The sequence below is a fragment of the Centroberyx affinis genome, unplaced genomic scaffold, assembly GCF_046629955.1.
Source record: "Centroberyx affinis isolate AG114_WGS23_722 - 3 ecotype Tasmania unplaced genomic scaffold, CSIRO-AGI_Caff_v1 ptg000063l_1, whole genome shotgun sequence".
Classification (NCBI taxonomy): Eukaryota; Metazoa; Chordata; class Actinopteri; order Beryciformes; family Berycidae; genus Centroberyx; species Centroberyx affinis.
In genome coordinates this window covers 26,774-44,133 of record NW_027278774.1, presented here as the reverse complement: position 1 = coordinate 44,133, position 17,360 = coordinate 26,774, and the positions used below count along the sequence as shown (strand labels likewise).

The following is a 17,360-nucleotide window of genomic DNA, read 5'->3' as shown; positions in this document are numbered from 1 at the left end:
GTGTGTATGCAAATTAACCTATAGACCGACATGCGTAACCGGTCAAAAATATTCTCGGTGGTTAACCGATTAACGGTTAACCACTGACATCCTTACCGCAGCTACTCGAGAAGCATCCAGCTGTTCAACATTCTTAATGATCGATAAGAGGCATCGTTACAGCGGTGGCTTATCGATTCCTGTGAATTAAGCAATTTGGAACCGGTGCTCAATGCCATACTATTGACACCAATATGGGTAAACAGCTGCATACAACCTGGGAAGAAGAAACTAGACATTCTGTCTTATTAAGTAAGTTCTAGCTCTACTGTTTGAACCGCATTTACATGCTTATATCACCATGCTACATTTTGTAGCAATATGTGCGCTTCTCAAACGAACGCTGTAAGCTCTTTTAAATAGTCGCTTTTTCACTATTCATGTTAAATATCATTGCATATATAATACCGCCGCTTTTGACATTATTACAGCAGTGCATTGAAGAGGACTTTTTATATGTCTATACCTCTGGAGCAGGATAGCTGTGCAGCCTAATTTACCGTGGTGATGTACCCCACTTAAGACTGGGCCACCTTTGTGACACTGGAAACTCCAGGTTACACCTGAAGTTACCTCGCTAACTCCATAATCTATCTTCATAGTATACCTCTTTGTGTTAGTGTTTTTGCAATTAATATACTAGGGTTGTTGTTTTTGTGGTTAACATAGCAGTGTTGTTGTTGTTGTAATTAGCATAGTGTTGTCGTTATTGTAGTTAAGAGCAATGTTGTTTTTGTTTTTTGAAGATCTGCAACACCTTCTGGATTCATGAATCCTCTCCTGCCTAGTCCTATATAGGCGTTTGATACTATAGTATGTACATTTGTATTGAAAATATCTATTATTCTTATGCTATGCTCTATATTGTATGATACTCCTCTGGTTGTTACTGCTCTATTGTCTGCACATTCGCTGTACTTTAAATGTCTAAATGGAAATGCACTGTATCTTTTATCTCATTACCATAGCTGTCACTCCTGTTTTTCTTTTGTTTGTTTGTTTGTTTTTCTTTCCTGGATGAGATGTTTAGGGGGGAGGGAAGGGGCAATTGTCAACATTGTATGTTAACTTTTACATTGTATCCTTGATTTAATTTTCATCAAAAATCCCAATAAATAAATGCTTTAAAAAAAAAAAAAAGCAGTGTTGTTTTTGTAGTTAACAGCAGTGTTGTTGTAGTTAACATAGTAACATTTTTGTAGTTAACATAGTAACATACCAGAATGATTGTTGTTCTTCTCTGTTCCTGTGGAGGGCGGGGTCTCTGAGGCTGACTGAGGCTCCTCCCCTGCTGGACTCCCAGCATTCACACTGGGGTCTACTGCTGGACTGCTCTCCTCCTGATAGGGACATGCACACACCACAGGTTGAGGCTTGCAGTAGTCATAGATCTGAATAAGAAATGTCAACAATGCAAAAGGAATGTAATATACCCATATTAACGCAATAAAGAAACACACTATGACAGATGCCTGATAAAGAAAAACAATGACTACAATGTTAGTATTAGTACTGATAGCCATATCCATCTGCTATTGGCTGGTCTTTGTGCCAGGTGATGTCACCACCTGTTGTACTCTATAGAAAGTGACATCACCTGGCACAAAGACCAGCCAATAGCAGCTGGCCAGTTCAGTACCCTACTTTTCACCATTAGGTGTCAGGCTTCACCACAGATTTGGGTGGGGTTTAGTTACTCTTCAAACTATTGCCATTACTTAGCCTGACGATCAGGTGATAATGTTGGCAATTTGAATAAGCACATTAAAATGTTTTCAGCTAATTGTCAATGAAGTGCCTACAGACAGTAAGTGAAGCAATGCGCAAATACTAAGCACTTAGCCCACTGAACATGTCACCTAGAGCAGTGGTTCTCAACCTTTTTCATATCAAGGACCCTCATTTAGTACAGATTAGGGAGACAGACCCCCATTTGATGAGATTTTGTCTCTTGGACCCAAATCTGGATCAATCTAGATATGATTTTGTCCAGAAAGAGAGAACAGAGAAACTATGATGAAAACAGTCATTCTTCTACATTCTCTAATTGTGTTAACTTCTTGTAAATCAAATAATGGTGAAGTTTAACAATTCATCAATTTGCTGGGGACCTCCTGGAACCTACTCAAGGACCCCTGGTGGTCCCTGGACCCCACGTTGAGAACCACTGACCTAGAGTGACTACTGAGCCCACTCTGTGACTTCCTCAAAACCTGACTCCGCCTTCCACACACAAAGACCACGGTCATGTTCGAGGGGTCGGCTACCTGGATCGGACAGGGTTCTTTCTGCTCTTCCTCTCCTCCCTCTCTCTCCTCCTCTTCCTCCCCCTCCTCCTCCGTCTCCTCTTCATCCGCCTGCCGCTCCTCTCCCTGGGCCTCCCGTCGGCAGCGGCTGCTGTTGTTGCTGGTTCTGGGTTTGCTGGAGTTTCCGGACCAGGCTGCCGTGGCTGCCTTCACGAGAGCAACCCAGTCCTGTTAGAGTTAGACTGTTATTACAGTTATTATGAACAGTTACAGCTATATTCATACTCTCTATAGTTTAACCGGTGCCTTTGGATGTGGTTGCTTTGGCTGTGTGCACATGTAACATTTTTACAGTTTAGGCTAAGCTATGAGCTATACTGTATATATAGTGTACTGTATATATATAAACTATACAGTGCCATCAGAAAGTATGCAACCTCCCTGAATTGTTCTGCATTTTGTGGTGCTGCAGCCTCAATTCAAATGGATTAAATTGGAAATTGATGTCACTGATCGAAACACAATCACCCATTTTGTCCAAGTGTATTTTTCTTATTTACCAATTTGTACAAATTCAAACTGGAACTGTTTGAATTGTTGACAGCTTGAAGGACTTCATTACCCCGAAATCATGTAGCTGGATGTCAGTAAACTACACACACCTCAGACCAACATATCTTCTTCTTTATGGGTGGGTGGGGGGGTGGAGATGGTGAAAAAAGGCAGCTCTCTATGGATGAGGCGCTCGCTTGTTGCAGTTTAGCAGACAGTTTTGTAATTTAGGGCTGGGCGATATGGTTGAAATCAATATCATGATAATCATAAGGATTTTTCTCGATCAATATATATCACGATATGGTTCATGTATGCAAAATTACGTTAAATAATCAAATTAATGCTCATCTCATTGAACCGAATGGTAATGTTAGGTGTGGTGTCAAACAAAACAGAAATATTCAAATAATATTCCTACCATACCTCATTTTATGAGAGTTTTTAAGTAAAATTTGCTTGTCATCATCAATTTAGACAGCAGAAATGTGTGTCACGATATTAAAATATCTTCATATCATCACGATATGATTCCACTGAAAGACGCTAAACAATAATATTGAATTATCGCCCAGCCCTAGTTTAGCAGACAGTTTTGTAATTCACTCTTAAGTCTCATTTTATCACTTGCAGTGTACAAAGAAACCAAACTTAAATTTGGCCAAATAAAGCAAAACCACGGTATCTCAATTAGGGGGAATGGGACGGTCTTCTATGCTGCCATACCAATTTGTCATTTAGGCTGATAATATATTTTTAAATACAAATCTTGCGGCTTTGACTACAAATAAAATGCTGACATTTTTTAAGACAGTGTGTATTCAACTGAAATTCCTTTGAATGTCCTTGAGATGTCTTTACAACATGATGGGAGTCCGGTTGTGGCCAATTCAAAAAATTGGATATGATTCAGAAGGAAACACATACAGTGCTTTGCAAAAGTATTAAGTTATGTAAAAATTCTTTGTATTTGTATAATTATTGGCGTAATAATTTGATTATTTATTACCTCCGGAGGTAATAATAATAATAATAATTAAAAGGAGGTTATGTTTTCGGTGCAGTTTGTCTGTTTGTTTGTCTGTTAGCAGGATTACGGAAAAACTACTGGCCCAACTTTCATGAAACTTTGTGGAAGGGTGTATCATGGGCCGAGGAAGAACCCATTACATTTTGGAGTGAATCTGGATCCGACTCACAAACAAGCAATAATAGCACGAACCTTGGCGGAGGTCTGCGCTCTCTAAGAGCCCTTCTAGTTCTGAATAGAATCCAGCCTGTGTCCTAAAATCCCACTAAGTCCTATTAAAATCTAGTTAAGGGACCTGGTCACAGTTTTTCTAGCAAGAGAAGAGTTTGAAAAAGTTTGAAAGGATAATCATGTTCAGAGACACTAAATACAGTCTAAACTAGAAGGGCACTCGGAGAGCACAGACCTCCGCCAAAGTTCGTAAATCTATAAACTCTTGCATAACATCGCTCCTCCTCTTAATTCATTCATAACCCAACGTAAAAATACCAATCAGACCACCAGAAGCACCACACGGGGCGACTGTTTCGTCCCATTCAGGAAAAGTACATTTGGTCAGTTATCATTCTTTGTTATAGCTATACAAAACTGGAACTCACTACCCACCCACATCAAAGATATACTCCACCTTTACAACACACCTTAAAACATGACTCTCTGATAACAACTGCACACATTAATCTTTTTTTTTCTCTTCTCACTTCCCTTGTTCTCTTTGTTTTCTTGTTTGAACTCATTGATGGTACCCCTCTATGTCTTTACTACCTGCCTGCATAGGTTTGTATGTCCTGCCCATTTGCGTGTGATTGCTGTGATTATTTTCTCTTCCCTTGTTCCCTTGTCCCCTTTGTATTGTTTTTATCTCATGAACTCCATTGATGTTGTCCCTTTGTGTCACCCTTACCTGCCTTCATGTGTTTGTATGTCTTGCCTCCTTTGTTTGTGCTTGCTGTGATTGTGATTAGTATTAGTATGTTCTTTTTTTTTTCTTTTGTCTGTTCTGTTTTTTTGGGGGGTTTTTTTAACTAATCTATTTTAGGTTGCCTTTTGTCAGCTGGTCGGGGACAACAGCTGGAAATTAGCCATGTGGGCTAAAGCTGCCCTATTTACTGTTACTGTTACAGTTAATTAATGGGGACTGTCCACGACATTATAAACCAATAAACTAAACTAACTAAACTAAACTAAACTAAACTAAACTAAACTAAACTAAACTAAACTCAACTCAACTCAACTAAACTAAACTAAACTAAACTAAACTAAACTAAACTAAACTAAACGTAAGATCTGGGCATTTTCTTCTCTGCTGGCAAGAAGGTTATTATTCTACAGGAAAATCAGATACACAGTAAATAAAGGAAACTGCCAACTTTGTGCAACAAACGAATAAACTTCCCCCTGAATAACTTGCACATTCACATAGCCGACGCAAAGTAGTTTTGAGCTTGGTCCCTTATAGAAAAAAAAAAAAGATCCAAGTGAGATTAGACAAATCAAACCCTGACCTGTCCTTTGGCATCCTCTGGCATTGACTTGATGTGGATCCTTTTCACACAGCGCACCACGCCGTCATAGAACTGCACCCGATAAGTACCTGCATATGCACGCACAAACACACACACACACACACACTTAGATTAGATAGGCCACGTTGGGGTCGAGGATGTAATGTCCACCAACATAGATTGACGCTTTTTGGGCAAACTAGACGGCTAGTTGATAGATAGCTAGATGAGCAGCCAGTGGAGCAGCTGCATTGAAATAAATGGCTGCGTATCTGACCCGACCCTTCCGACACAAACGGACAGAACAGAATTGCACTATTCAGATAAAATCAGATTAAAGCTTTGATCGCAATTACTTGTGTGACAAATTAATATAAAACTCTACTAGCAAGAATCTGCACCCTGACCTGCACCCTGCACCCTGAATCTCTAACTCCCCCTCCATAATAATAATAATCATAATAATAAGTGCCTCAGATAAAACTCGCTTAACACACACATCACCATCATTCCACTGGTTCCATAAATTTCTTTCAATCCAATCTAATTTTTTTTTATTGAAAGTTACAAGGATTTTCTGGAGTTTGAATGCAGTCCTATAGAATATCCATCTGTTTGTCTCTGCAGTCATTTCTCCTTTAGGAGGGCAATATGCATTTCTGCTTCCCCAAAGCCTTTCCTGACTGGCAACCACTGTGGTCTTTAATTCTGTGGTAGTTTCTTTGAAAGTCAAAATGTCTGTTCCAAGAAGCTGTGTAGCACTCATTTGAGAAATTTCAGCAAACATGCTCTTGAGGTTTGCAGGTCTTTGAGCATTATGACAGGGTTCCTACACATTTTCAATTAAAAAATTCCATACTTTTTTACCTTGATTTGTTTTGAAAATTTTGTCTGGTGTTCAATATGATTTACGCAGATAGACATCTTGCCCCTGCTAACTAGGTCATATCACTGTATAGATGAAGATTGTTCTTCACAGCGACAAATATCAGAATATGTGAGATGATTGGCAGGGTTCCTACACGCTTTCCATTCTAAAATTCCATATTTTTCCCAGACCCTATGTTCTTGACCGGATTTGATTTTGGTGGGTATTTGATATAATGCATGCTGACAGCGGCTGGTAATAAGAGCGTCCCTCTATCTGAACATTATTCTTCACATCAACAAAAACTGTGGACTCAAAGTGGCTCTACAACAACATAAAAGCTAGAATTACGTGTGTATCGGACCTGAGCCGCAACATTTTCCATACTTTTCCCAGACATTTTTTCAAATTCCCAAACTATTCAAGACCCGGGAATGTTCAAATTCATTTTTAATACTTTTCCAGACTTTCCAGACCTGCGTAGGAACCCCGTTATGATGTGAAACATATGCAGTATCCTCACATGGATTGGGGCTCTGTTTTATAGCCATGCAGTTTGGTGTTTTGAAATATATTAATGTGGTCGATATGTACTGGCTTCCAAAATTGGTCACATTTCACATTGCAAATAAACCAAATAAAGAGGAATAAGAAGAACATTGTTTTTAAACTGTCTATGAACATCAACCCCATGAATTTGAAACTTGTCATATCATTTAACTTACAATATTTGCCTGATGATCTGATAATAATCCGGAAAATGCTTTTTGATAGCACTATTTGTGGGTATAGCTGTACTCACCCTCTTTGTTAACAGCTTCGATCTTAGCAGGGTAGTAGCGACAGTCTGTCCAGCGAGCCAGAACCTCTTCACCATCCTGCAACTCCTACACACACACAACAAACAAACAAACACACACAATCACTTACATAAATGGTGCTCGTCCAAATGTAAGGTTTTTCGTCTTGCATGGAATGATGATGAGCCTGCTGGATTACAAACATATGCTCTTGGCTACTTCATTCTCTGAGCTAATCAATGGCAATAAAAACAACCCTAAGTTCCTATTTGACACAGGAACACAAAAATCACAAATTGGGCCACATTAGAGACAAAATTATTAGTTTACTACTTAATGAGGGTATTGATCCCTCATTGGAACGCGCACCTGAAGCCTTGGAGAACACCTGCATACTCCATGCATTCTGAAAGAGTCTCCTCCCAAATAAGTACATACCTCTAGTCTAAACATATGACCTGCCTACTCTACCCTCTCCCTGCTAAACTTATATGATTGTAAATTGAACATCTCCACATTACTGTCAAGTACCAACACCAAATACACAAGCAGCCACATCATTGATGAAATGGTGAGATCGTGGATTTTGGATGACCAGCTGGTGGCAGAAGTGTCATAAAGTGTCAAAATCCCAGTGTGGGGATTAATGGTTGATGAGCCCACTGACATCTCTGTCACCAAGCAGCTGGGTCTTCTAGTGAGGTGAGATTACTTTCTATAATTAAATAAAACTGATGTGTATGTTGTGATTAAAATTAATTTGACTGAATATTGTTTCTTTTAAAATAGTTATTTGGAACCTGACCTGACAGGAAGCACTGTACTAAAAACAAACAAAGTGCTGTATTTGGGTGAAGTGTCCACTGGGGATGCAGCAACCTCAGTAATGATTGGTGAGTTGTCGCTTTTGCTTTTACCTTTAGTTTAGTTATTTGGTGAGATTGTCATAGTGATAATTTCATTTTCCTAGGGAGAAAAGATGGAGTTGGAAAGAGACTCCAGGGCTCATTCCCTGGCCCGATAACCGTGCAATGTGTGGCACACTGCCTCAATCTATCAGTGTCTGACTGTATTAAAGGATACGGCTGGTGTTTTTAAATACATTTCTTATCGTCAACAAATCCTATGACAATAACAAAATCAACAATGCGTTTGCTCTACTCTCATTACTTTCCGACTTCCCACATTCCCTTTTTAGCCTCCAAACCGGAAGTCATTGGCTCCAATTATAAGCTAAATACCTTTAAATACAACTCACAAAGACATAGTTTACATTTTAAAAATCGCTAACTGTTACCATGAAAAGTCAGGCTATAGTTATTACCAAATCAAATTCAAATGGAACAAATTCTTCATTACACCAGGGACTATTTTCGGTGCTACAGAACTACTTTCCTGAGATGGAAAACGTGTTTACAGCCGACTTATTAAGTTGTTTGAGGAAAAAGTCGGCCAGCATGGTGATGATGAAATATGCTGCCAGAGCAACGGCATGGCCTTGTGACGTCTTTTTAATCGTTTTTTAATATAATGGAGTTCTATGGCTAGAGACATGGCTTTATTGGGCACCGGCTACATGGACGAGACTTGTTAGCAAAACAAATTCATTGCTGATTTTGTTATTTTCATAGGATTTGTTGACGGTAAGAAATGCATTAAAAAACCCCAGCCTTATCCTTTAAGGAGCAGAGGGGAGTACCATACCTCACCAAATATGCCAGGGCCCTCATTTATCAACATTGCGTAGAAAAGGTTCTAAATTCTCTCTTACGAATACAATTTAGAATGTGCATAAGTACAAAAAAATTGGTATTTATCAAACGTGCGTACGCACACCTGTAAGTAACCTGCCTTGATAAATACCACACGTTCTAAACCACCATCATGCTCGTGCACAGCCACTCATTAACATAAATTTACGCCCCCAACTGACCATATATGGTGACAACCTTCCCTTTAAATGCAGCAGGAAATGTCATTGATATCTCTTCTGTGCTGAACACGGCTCAGACAAAGAACGCAGGAGGAAGAATTTACAGATGCAGACATTGAATTATTAAAATTATTAAAAATAACCGAGGTTGTGGCACCACAAAGTACTTTCTGGAACACTCGATGGTAGACTGATAAACAAGTGAAAACATCCAGCCTGTCAGCAGGTGAGAGCGGTGGCATTAAACATTTTTATCAGCAGAGCAGTGGCAGAAAAAAAAAAAAGTTTTGACCTGAATCCAAAATAATCATAGTCAACAACAGGGACATTGCTGCAACAGGCGGAGGACAGACTGAGACCAGCCTGTCTCATGTGGACCGGATACTCCGGACACCGGATCATTTTCATTTGAATATATTTCTCTCAGCCTGCAGGTCCTCCCTGAAGGAGAAGGTGGGGCAGAGGTCCAATAAAACTAAATCTACTGAGTCGCCCCTCATCGCTTTCAGTTAAAAAGTTGGTGCGCTCTCTGAGAACGCTCCATGCGCATAATGCATAATGCTCCAAATCATCCATCAAAGCAAGATGAGCCATTTTACGCACACAGCTATCAATGTCTTATTGTTGCCTTTTATGATTGCCTATACCCTGAATTTCATCACCCATACTAATAATTAAAATCACGATTAATCGATTTAATTCAGTATGCTTAAATGGACTAGATAATATAGTTGAACAATATGCACTGTCGAAATTGTATATGAGTGGTATAACATGCACTTTTACTCTCAACTACTGAAGCCTATGGAATTTTATATTAATAATTATCGTACGCATGGTTTACACACATATTTGTACTTACGCAATCTTGATAAATGAGGGCCCAGGACTGTTAGAACAATTTTCTGGTTCTACCAGCAATAGGACCAGCAGTCTTAAGGTTGTATCTCCAGAGCCCTCTGAGCTCTATCCCACCCTGAGCCTTGCAGCTGCAATCGCCCTCACAGCCTCAGTTCAGACTACAGATGTGGACAGCCTATTTTCACCACTAAAGATGGTAATGTATGATTGAGAACACTATTATTATTCATTTCTGTTTCAGATTAATACAAAGTTTCTTAATGCATTCATTGTTTTTTTAAAGGTTAAGACACCCCTGCACAATAGACTGTAGGAGAGGCACTTGGATGTGTGTTGCAAGGTGGCAATTAATGGACCGGACCAGGAGTCCTTGGACTGCAAGGAGCGCCTGAAGCAGTTCTATAAAATCTATAAAATCTATAAAATGAAAAATAGGAGGCTGAAATGTTCTGCCTCTGGTTGTCAACTGTGTAAATAAAGTGTTCAGATATCCTGTAACAGGGCCACTTTTTGCTGGTTGTGAACTATGAAAACAATGGCTTTTATTTTATATTTATGTTAAAAAAAAAAAATGTTATTGACTTTATATTTTGAGTGAGAAGTTGGGTTGTGGTCCCATTGACTTGCATGGAGTTGGACTGGATTTGGAGTGTTTTTGGAGTCAGCATTTAGCAGACTTTCAGCCACTTCCTTATCGGCCTCAAAATTCACCCTTGGTTTACGAGTGTGTCCGTGGCTCTATATGCTCTGAGTGTGTGGGTCTTGCTTAGCGATGGCTGCCTGGGGGTTTTCGAGCAAAGATGAATTCTCACTGGGATACACTGGAGTGTGTGTGTGTGTGTGTGTGTGTGTGTGTGTGTGTGTGTGTGTCGTACAGCACTGTGGTCCTCCTCCTGCAGTGGCTCTCTGCAGATGGCGGGTCTTTCCAGCGGGCGAAGTCGGCCGCTGTCCCAGGATATCCACTCATCATAGCGATGACTCCAGCGGTCAAAGTGGACCAGCAGCCTCCCCTCCTCAGGCTCCAGCTGTTCTATACGTGCTGGGTACCTACACAATATACAACAACAACAACAACAACAACTGTAAGCAACTAACAACTGTAGCAATAACAACAATTGTAAGCAACTGTAAGTAAATCAATCGATGATAATAATCCATACTCTTACACTTCTCAGTCTTAGTCTATGTTAGGGCTGGGCGATAATTCAATATTATCGTTTATCGTCTTTCAGTGGAATCATATCGTGATGATATGAAGATATTTTGATATCGTGACACACATTTCTGCTGTCTGAATTGATGATGACAAGCAAATTTTACTTAACAACTCTCATAAAATGAGGAATGGTAGGAATATTATTTGAATATTTCTGTTTTGTTTGACATCACACCTAACATTACCATTCGGTTCAATGAGATGAACATTAATTTGCTTATTTAACGTGATTTTGCATACATGAACCATATCGTGATATATACTGATATCGAGAAAAATCCTTAAGATTATCATGATATTGATTTCAACCATATTGCCCAGCCCTAGCCTATGTGGAAACTGCATATGTTTATGTTTATATAACCAACTGAATATAGACCCCCCCCCCCCCCCCCCGAACACTCTGCACCCAAGTAAACTCAGCCTGTGAGAAATACTGAGATCGATACCAATTGTACCATTCTATTTCTTATGTTGTGATAAGATTGTGACATTGAGATAACATTGTTTGCACCATTGCCAAATGCCATGTCTGATTATATTGTTATGCTATTTATAATATTGTGATAACATTGCAATAATGTTGCCATACCACTTCTTCAAGTAGTCCTGGGCCTCTACTTTGGCCCCCACTTCAAAGCTGATGCCAGGTCTGGTAGGAGGTTTGTTACTCATCCTGTCTGGTTCAGGATTGCCCACATCTCCGAGTGAAGCTAAAACAGAAGAAAAAATTTTAATATTGCTAAAGAGCTGATTTATATGACTGTGAAATGACAGTTTTGGCTAACGGGCTACAATAGTATTTTTTTTAGAATAAGCTGTGACCCAGAGTTGAGTAATCCCAATATTAAAGCTACAATATGCAATGATTTTACAGGATATATTATACCATGTCAGTCTGTGTCTGTCTGTGACCCTGCATGTTCATGCTTAGATCCCTACATTTGCCTGAAATTGGCTTTTCAATGATGTTGGCGATATTTTTGGGGCATACTATTTGCTGGGGGCAACCAACACAACAGGCACAACCCTGTTTAACAGCCTTTAAAAACGAATTCGAAACATTTTCCAAATCTCTAAAATGTATGAAAAGTATGAATGCCCAAAAATTACACTTTGTATTTGCACAGTATAAAGTAATTTAACCCCTGGAATGTATACATTGTTCTTTGTTTTTGTTTTTTTTCCCCTTTAATTTATTATTTATTTTCTCTTTGTTTTGTTTTTGTTTTCTCTATTTCCTTTTGATTATTGTCTTTGACACATATGTACTGTACTCAGCTTTCTCTGGTGATATAGAAAGAACTGTCATTGGCAATTTGTTGTATATTTGAAGACTCTAATTAAAAATAAATAAATAAATAAAAAATAAAAAAATGTTGCTGGGGCCGTGTTGCGTGGCCAGCTGTGAGCTGGTTGTGGCCATCAAGGTGAGGCTAGCGGCCATAGAGCAGATAAAATTCCAGGTGTATTTTTGCAGAAACATTCTGCCTACCGCCCCAGATTCTTACCCAGAATGATGGCTTTTGAGTGGAAAAGTATAATTTATGTGGCGCTACCAAGTACAGTACATTGTGCTGAATGCATCTGCATCATTCCCAAGTCCTTGCAATGCAAGCTAAGTTTAATAGAATATTGCAACCTAAAACGTATGCTGTCTAAATTGGAACCAAGGGCATACAAACCATATCACTGCACTAAGACTGCTAGGGTTTAGAGTTTATTTCCTAGGTCCATAGTACTGCAAGGCCCTTAGGACAGTGGTTCTCAATGTGGGGTCCGGGGACCACCAGGGGTCCTTGAGGGGGTTCCAGGGGGTCCCCAGCAAATTGATAAAGTGTTAAACTTCACCATTATTTCATTTACAAGGAGTTAACACAATTAGAGAATGTAGAAGAATGACTGTTTTCATCATAGTTTCACGGTTATCTCTCTAACTACAGTACAGATAGTCATGGAATTCTGGACAAAAACATATCTAACAATTAAAATATTCTCAGATTTGGGTCTGAGAGACAAAATCTCATCAAATGGGGGTCTGTGGCTCTAATGTGGACTAAATTAGGGTCCTTGATACGAAAAAGATTGAGACTCATTAGCCTTAGGATATAGGCCTCCACCAAATGGCATGCTATATGACACAATCAATTAGTATATTGGTATATATTATGTGCACCAACTGGCAGTGGCCACAACATCCGTTTGGACGGCAAGAAAAATTCCTTTGAAAATGTGGGTCTGGGTTTTGGAATCCGCTGCTCTAAAGACACTAAACAGACACTAAAATAAAAGCAGAGAGGCTGTGTACTGAATGGGAAGTGACATGCAGAGTACCAGAAGGCATAGGAACGCTTCTTAAAATTGGCTGACAACTACAGGCAGAAATAAGCCTAGAATAGTAGCAATTCTGAGTGAATAGGTGGGATTGCAAATAATCTTGATAAATTTGCAATTCCGTGTGATTTCAGAATGGTTGGCAAAAATATCACATCACCAAAAAAGATAGAATGAAGGATTTAATTTTTGCTTGTCTTGACTTCTAAGGCCCTTTCACACATGAAACCCACAAAAAAAAAAAGCACACATCGCTTATAAGGCATTAAGCAATTTAATGGGTTCGGCTTGTCTTTAAAATAATGATATATTAGTCACCTATTCATTTCAAAAGTCATTATTACTTGATTTATTACTCCCAGTAATAAACAGTAATTTGTTACACTATTCCTTACTTTTACGTTACACCCTCAAAACTGCGTCCTCTTTTCCTCAGAAATGACAAAGATAATTATGAAATTATGAAGGGAAATCAAACAGCGCTGGGTATATAATGTTCTTGTCCTCCTTTTGCACAATAAGATCTAAGTAGTGGGAATACTTCCACCCACAGAAAGTCAACTTTTATATAATTTCTCATCAGAGTTGTGGGAATACTACCATGAGAACTTTTCAACCATTTCTCATCTTTAATTATTATTGTAACACATTACTGAGTAACATATTACCACCCAGCTCTGGTGGGATTAATAATACGTCTATACATTTTGCACTGATGAATGTCAAGGCAGTTTTAAAAGCATGCATCTATTGTTCATTTGTGTAAGCTACATAGGCTACTTGTCGTGTGATGGACAGTTACTCATGCAGCACATAACACAGAGTCAAACCTTTCAGTTTCATGTTGGACATGCAGCCAAGCCTGCTTAATGTCAGTTATTGTCTGGTCTTTTCCTGGCCCATACAGCAATGCCATCACTAGCATCCATAGTCTAATGCACATCTGATCCCTGCTTCGTAGATCATGAGCCAAGCTTCAAAAGAGTATTAATCACTTTCTCACATTTGCAACTCACTTTCTCAATGTGGACTCTCCAAGACATTTTTCACCAAGCCAAATCTTTAATTCTCTCTAAAGCAGATCTGGACACTGTCAACCCTAGATCCGATAGCAAAAACAAAAAAAAATCATATAGGCCAAGCTACTTAGTTCTTGAATCTGAAATTCTAAAGCCCGACTTATCATTGATTCATTTCCTGTCACCTGTGACCTTAAAACACCTGACCATCTCACCCATCAGCCAGTGTATAATGCCCTCTAGTGGTTAAAGGGTGTGAAAGCCTAAATACTGACACAGGACAAATGGCTCCTGGCTACATAAACTCTGTTCAGAGGTGTTAGTACATACAACTGAATAAAAGCGACACTGTGAGTCCATTCGGGTTATCCAACTGTCACAAAGTTCCTCTTTGACAAGAGTAACATCTTTGTCATTGTGTACACTCTACAGAATAAACTATCTTGACTGTCCGTCAAGATAACTGGATACCTAATGTTATAGAGTGCTAACTTTGTTAACTAGCTATGTTAGCTAACATAATTTGCATTGAACTGCACATTTATAAACATTCATATGTCTTGTCAGTGACCAGTCAGTTACAGTTAATCCAGTGCTGTTTGAATGAGTGATGTTATAATCTCATTTCAAGTGATTGTAAGATTTACAGCTGTTTGTTTGCTAGCTATCGTAGGCTAACGCAGGCTACTATATCCAGCTGGTTAGTTTAATGCTCGCACTGAAGGTAATGCCGCAAGCATAGAGACTATTTAAAACCTCTGGATACTCAATTAACGTTCGATATAATTATTGCCTTGCAAGCTGAAGTCAATACTCAATATATCAACAGTAGCCAAATTGCCAACGTCTCATAAAGTAGCTAAATGCGCACGGAGAATGACTTTCAGACCCTATACTGCTGACGCTATTAGTGTTGTCATTATCTGGTCTGGGCAGCTTGCTAGCCTGGTAAAGCTAACTCATCTACTGACGCTTGCTAGCTACGATGCTAACGTTAGCCAACAAGCTAACGCCGCTAGCTGACTAGTGCCGCTGCAGAAACGGAAAAATCGGACAGCGACTGCGTCCGTTTTTGATTAACAACCATTCACCGTGTCTGCGCCTGGCAATTTTCATCTTTAACATAAAGTGCAAGATGGTTTACCTTTGCGAATACATTTATTTGGTAAATGGGACGGGTTTTGTGTGAAACTCAACCTTCTTTCCGGCCCATTCCCTTGTAAGAAGAATCACAAGTATGGGCAACGTCAGCCTGTCCCATGGACTACACAGCGGTCACATGACAGAGCAGTCCAGCATGGCTGACATGTAAACAGAGAACGCTTCGTTCTCTGCGCACAGCTACAAATATCTGGGTTCTCTAGACACTTCTCTGTACGTATGATACTCATGGGCGTCGGGGACGGGGGGAGGGCATGTCCTCTCCAATATAGGTTCTTAAAATGTCCCCCTCCAAAACTAAACCACCGAATTGTGTTATTCTGCCTCGATCCGCATTTAAAAATTCACCGCGCGACTTTTATTTTGAAAAGCCGTTGGCTTCGTGGCAGAGCATTGTGGAATGAAGTTGAATGAAGAGTATGTCCATATGATAAAAGTGCGCCCATTACAAATAGACTTGACAGGGCTTCATTTAATCGGTGACAGTACAGACCATCCATGTTACAGACTGAAGGCATTGCTCCGCTCACATACTGGTACTGCAGCCGAAAACAAAGCTGCATAAATCAAGTGAAGAGGTGTCACTCTTGCTCTAAATTTAAATATATTTACTTGTTCTGCAATATTAAAATCATTCCACAATCCACTGACGTTTCGGCCCGCAAAGGCCTTCATCAGATTGTAAAGAATGTAATGGCCTTTGTGGCCTAAACGACAATGGAATGATTTTAATAGTGTAAGTAAATACATATAGATCAGCAAGCGTTATGCATCTCATACATCTCATACCTACTCTGACACTCTTTTTTTTATCAATCTGATTTATTGATTTCAAAAATAGCAAAATAAAAACCATCTGAAATGTGTTCAAATTATTGTTGCTGAGGTTGAAAACCTTTTGCTCATCGCTATTTTGAAAAAAAAAAATTTTGAGAATTTTTTTTTTTTTTTTTTTGCTTGATGGCATGATTTAATGAACATTGTATTTTAAAATGCTGCAAGGACAAAAATTCAGCAAGGAGCAAACCCGAAGTTCTGATGTATCCCTGTATGCTGTGTGATTGTGAGCCCACAGTTACGACTATCAAACTTTGCATTAAGAGTTTTGCACTTTGAACCTCTGTTGTGAAAACAGAGTCAAAGCAATTGGACAACACGAAACCCCCTTAGTGCAATGTTCCTTTCTGCCAAAGTCTCCACTGAGACAATTATCTTAGTCTAGGACTTTGCTTAATCCAGGTCCACGAAAGCAGCCCCTGGTCTAAGCTACTAATAGCAATATCAGCAAGTTCACAGGTGTCTGTATCTGTGCTTTGTGTGTGTGTCCAGCTAAATACACTGTTGTGAATGACTGTATTTATAGGTTACAAAGGAATGCCCAAGAGTTTGCAAAAACAGTGATGGTGATTTGTTGCCACCTAGTGGTTGAATCAGACTCAGTGGCGACAGACTGGTGACAGACTCCTTTACCTTACTTGACTTGCACAAATATTACTCTGCAAATGATAATGAAAGACACAGGAAAAAGTTAGCGCAAACAATTTGATTGAAGCACAGATAAACACTCACATTCAGATCTATGGGCAATTTAGAGTCTCCAATCTACCTGCACGTTTTTGGAATGTGGGAGGAAACCCACGCAAACATGGGGAGAACATGCAAAACTCCAGGTGACAGCGCTAACCACTGAGCCACCGTGCTGCCCCTATTGCATTCATCTTGAAAATGAAAATTATGACGAGATCTTTTGATCTTATTTGAAAGTAAAAATAAATACATGCACATTTTGCTCCAGA

At 39.4% G+C, this 17,360-nt stretch overlaps 1 protein-coding gene across 2 annotated transcripts in view; it reads right to left on the bottom strand.

Annotated features, from left to right (window-relative positions):
* Nucleotides 1–15,608, bottom strand: part of phf20l1 (PHD finger protein 20 like 1) — a 46,403-nt gene extending 30,795 nt beyond the window's left edge. Inside the window, exons 1-7 of one of the 2 annotated variants that reach the window (XM_071520163.1) lie at nt 15,548–15,608; nt 11,643–11,763; nt 10,710–10,881; nt 7,043–7,127; nt 5,373–5,461; nt 2,307–2,513; nt 1,259–1,430 (exon numbers count right to left, since the gene is read on the bottom strand). In XM_071520163.1, coding sequence (XP_071376264.1) covers nt 1,259–1,430; nt 2,307–2,513; nt 5,373–5,461; nt 7,043–7,127; nt 10,710–10,881; nt 11,643–11,725 — 808 coding nt within the window. In that variant the 5' untranslated portion in view covers nt 11,726–11,763; nt 15,548–15,608. The remainder of the gene's footprint in view (nt 1–1,258; nt 1,431–2,306; nt 2,514–5,372; nt 5,462–7,042; nt 7,128–10,709; nt 10,882–11,642; nt 11,764–15,547) is intronic. The other variant, XM_071520169.1, reaches the window with a different exon arrangement.
* Nucleotides 15,609–17,360: the final 1,752 nt, after the last annotated feature.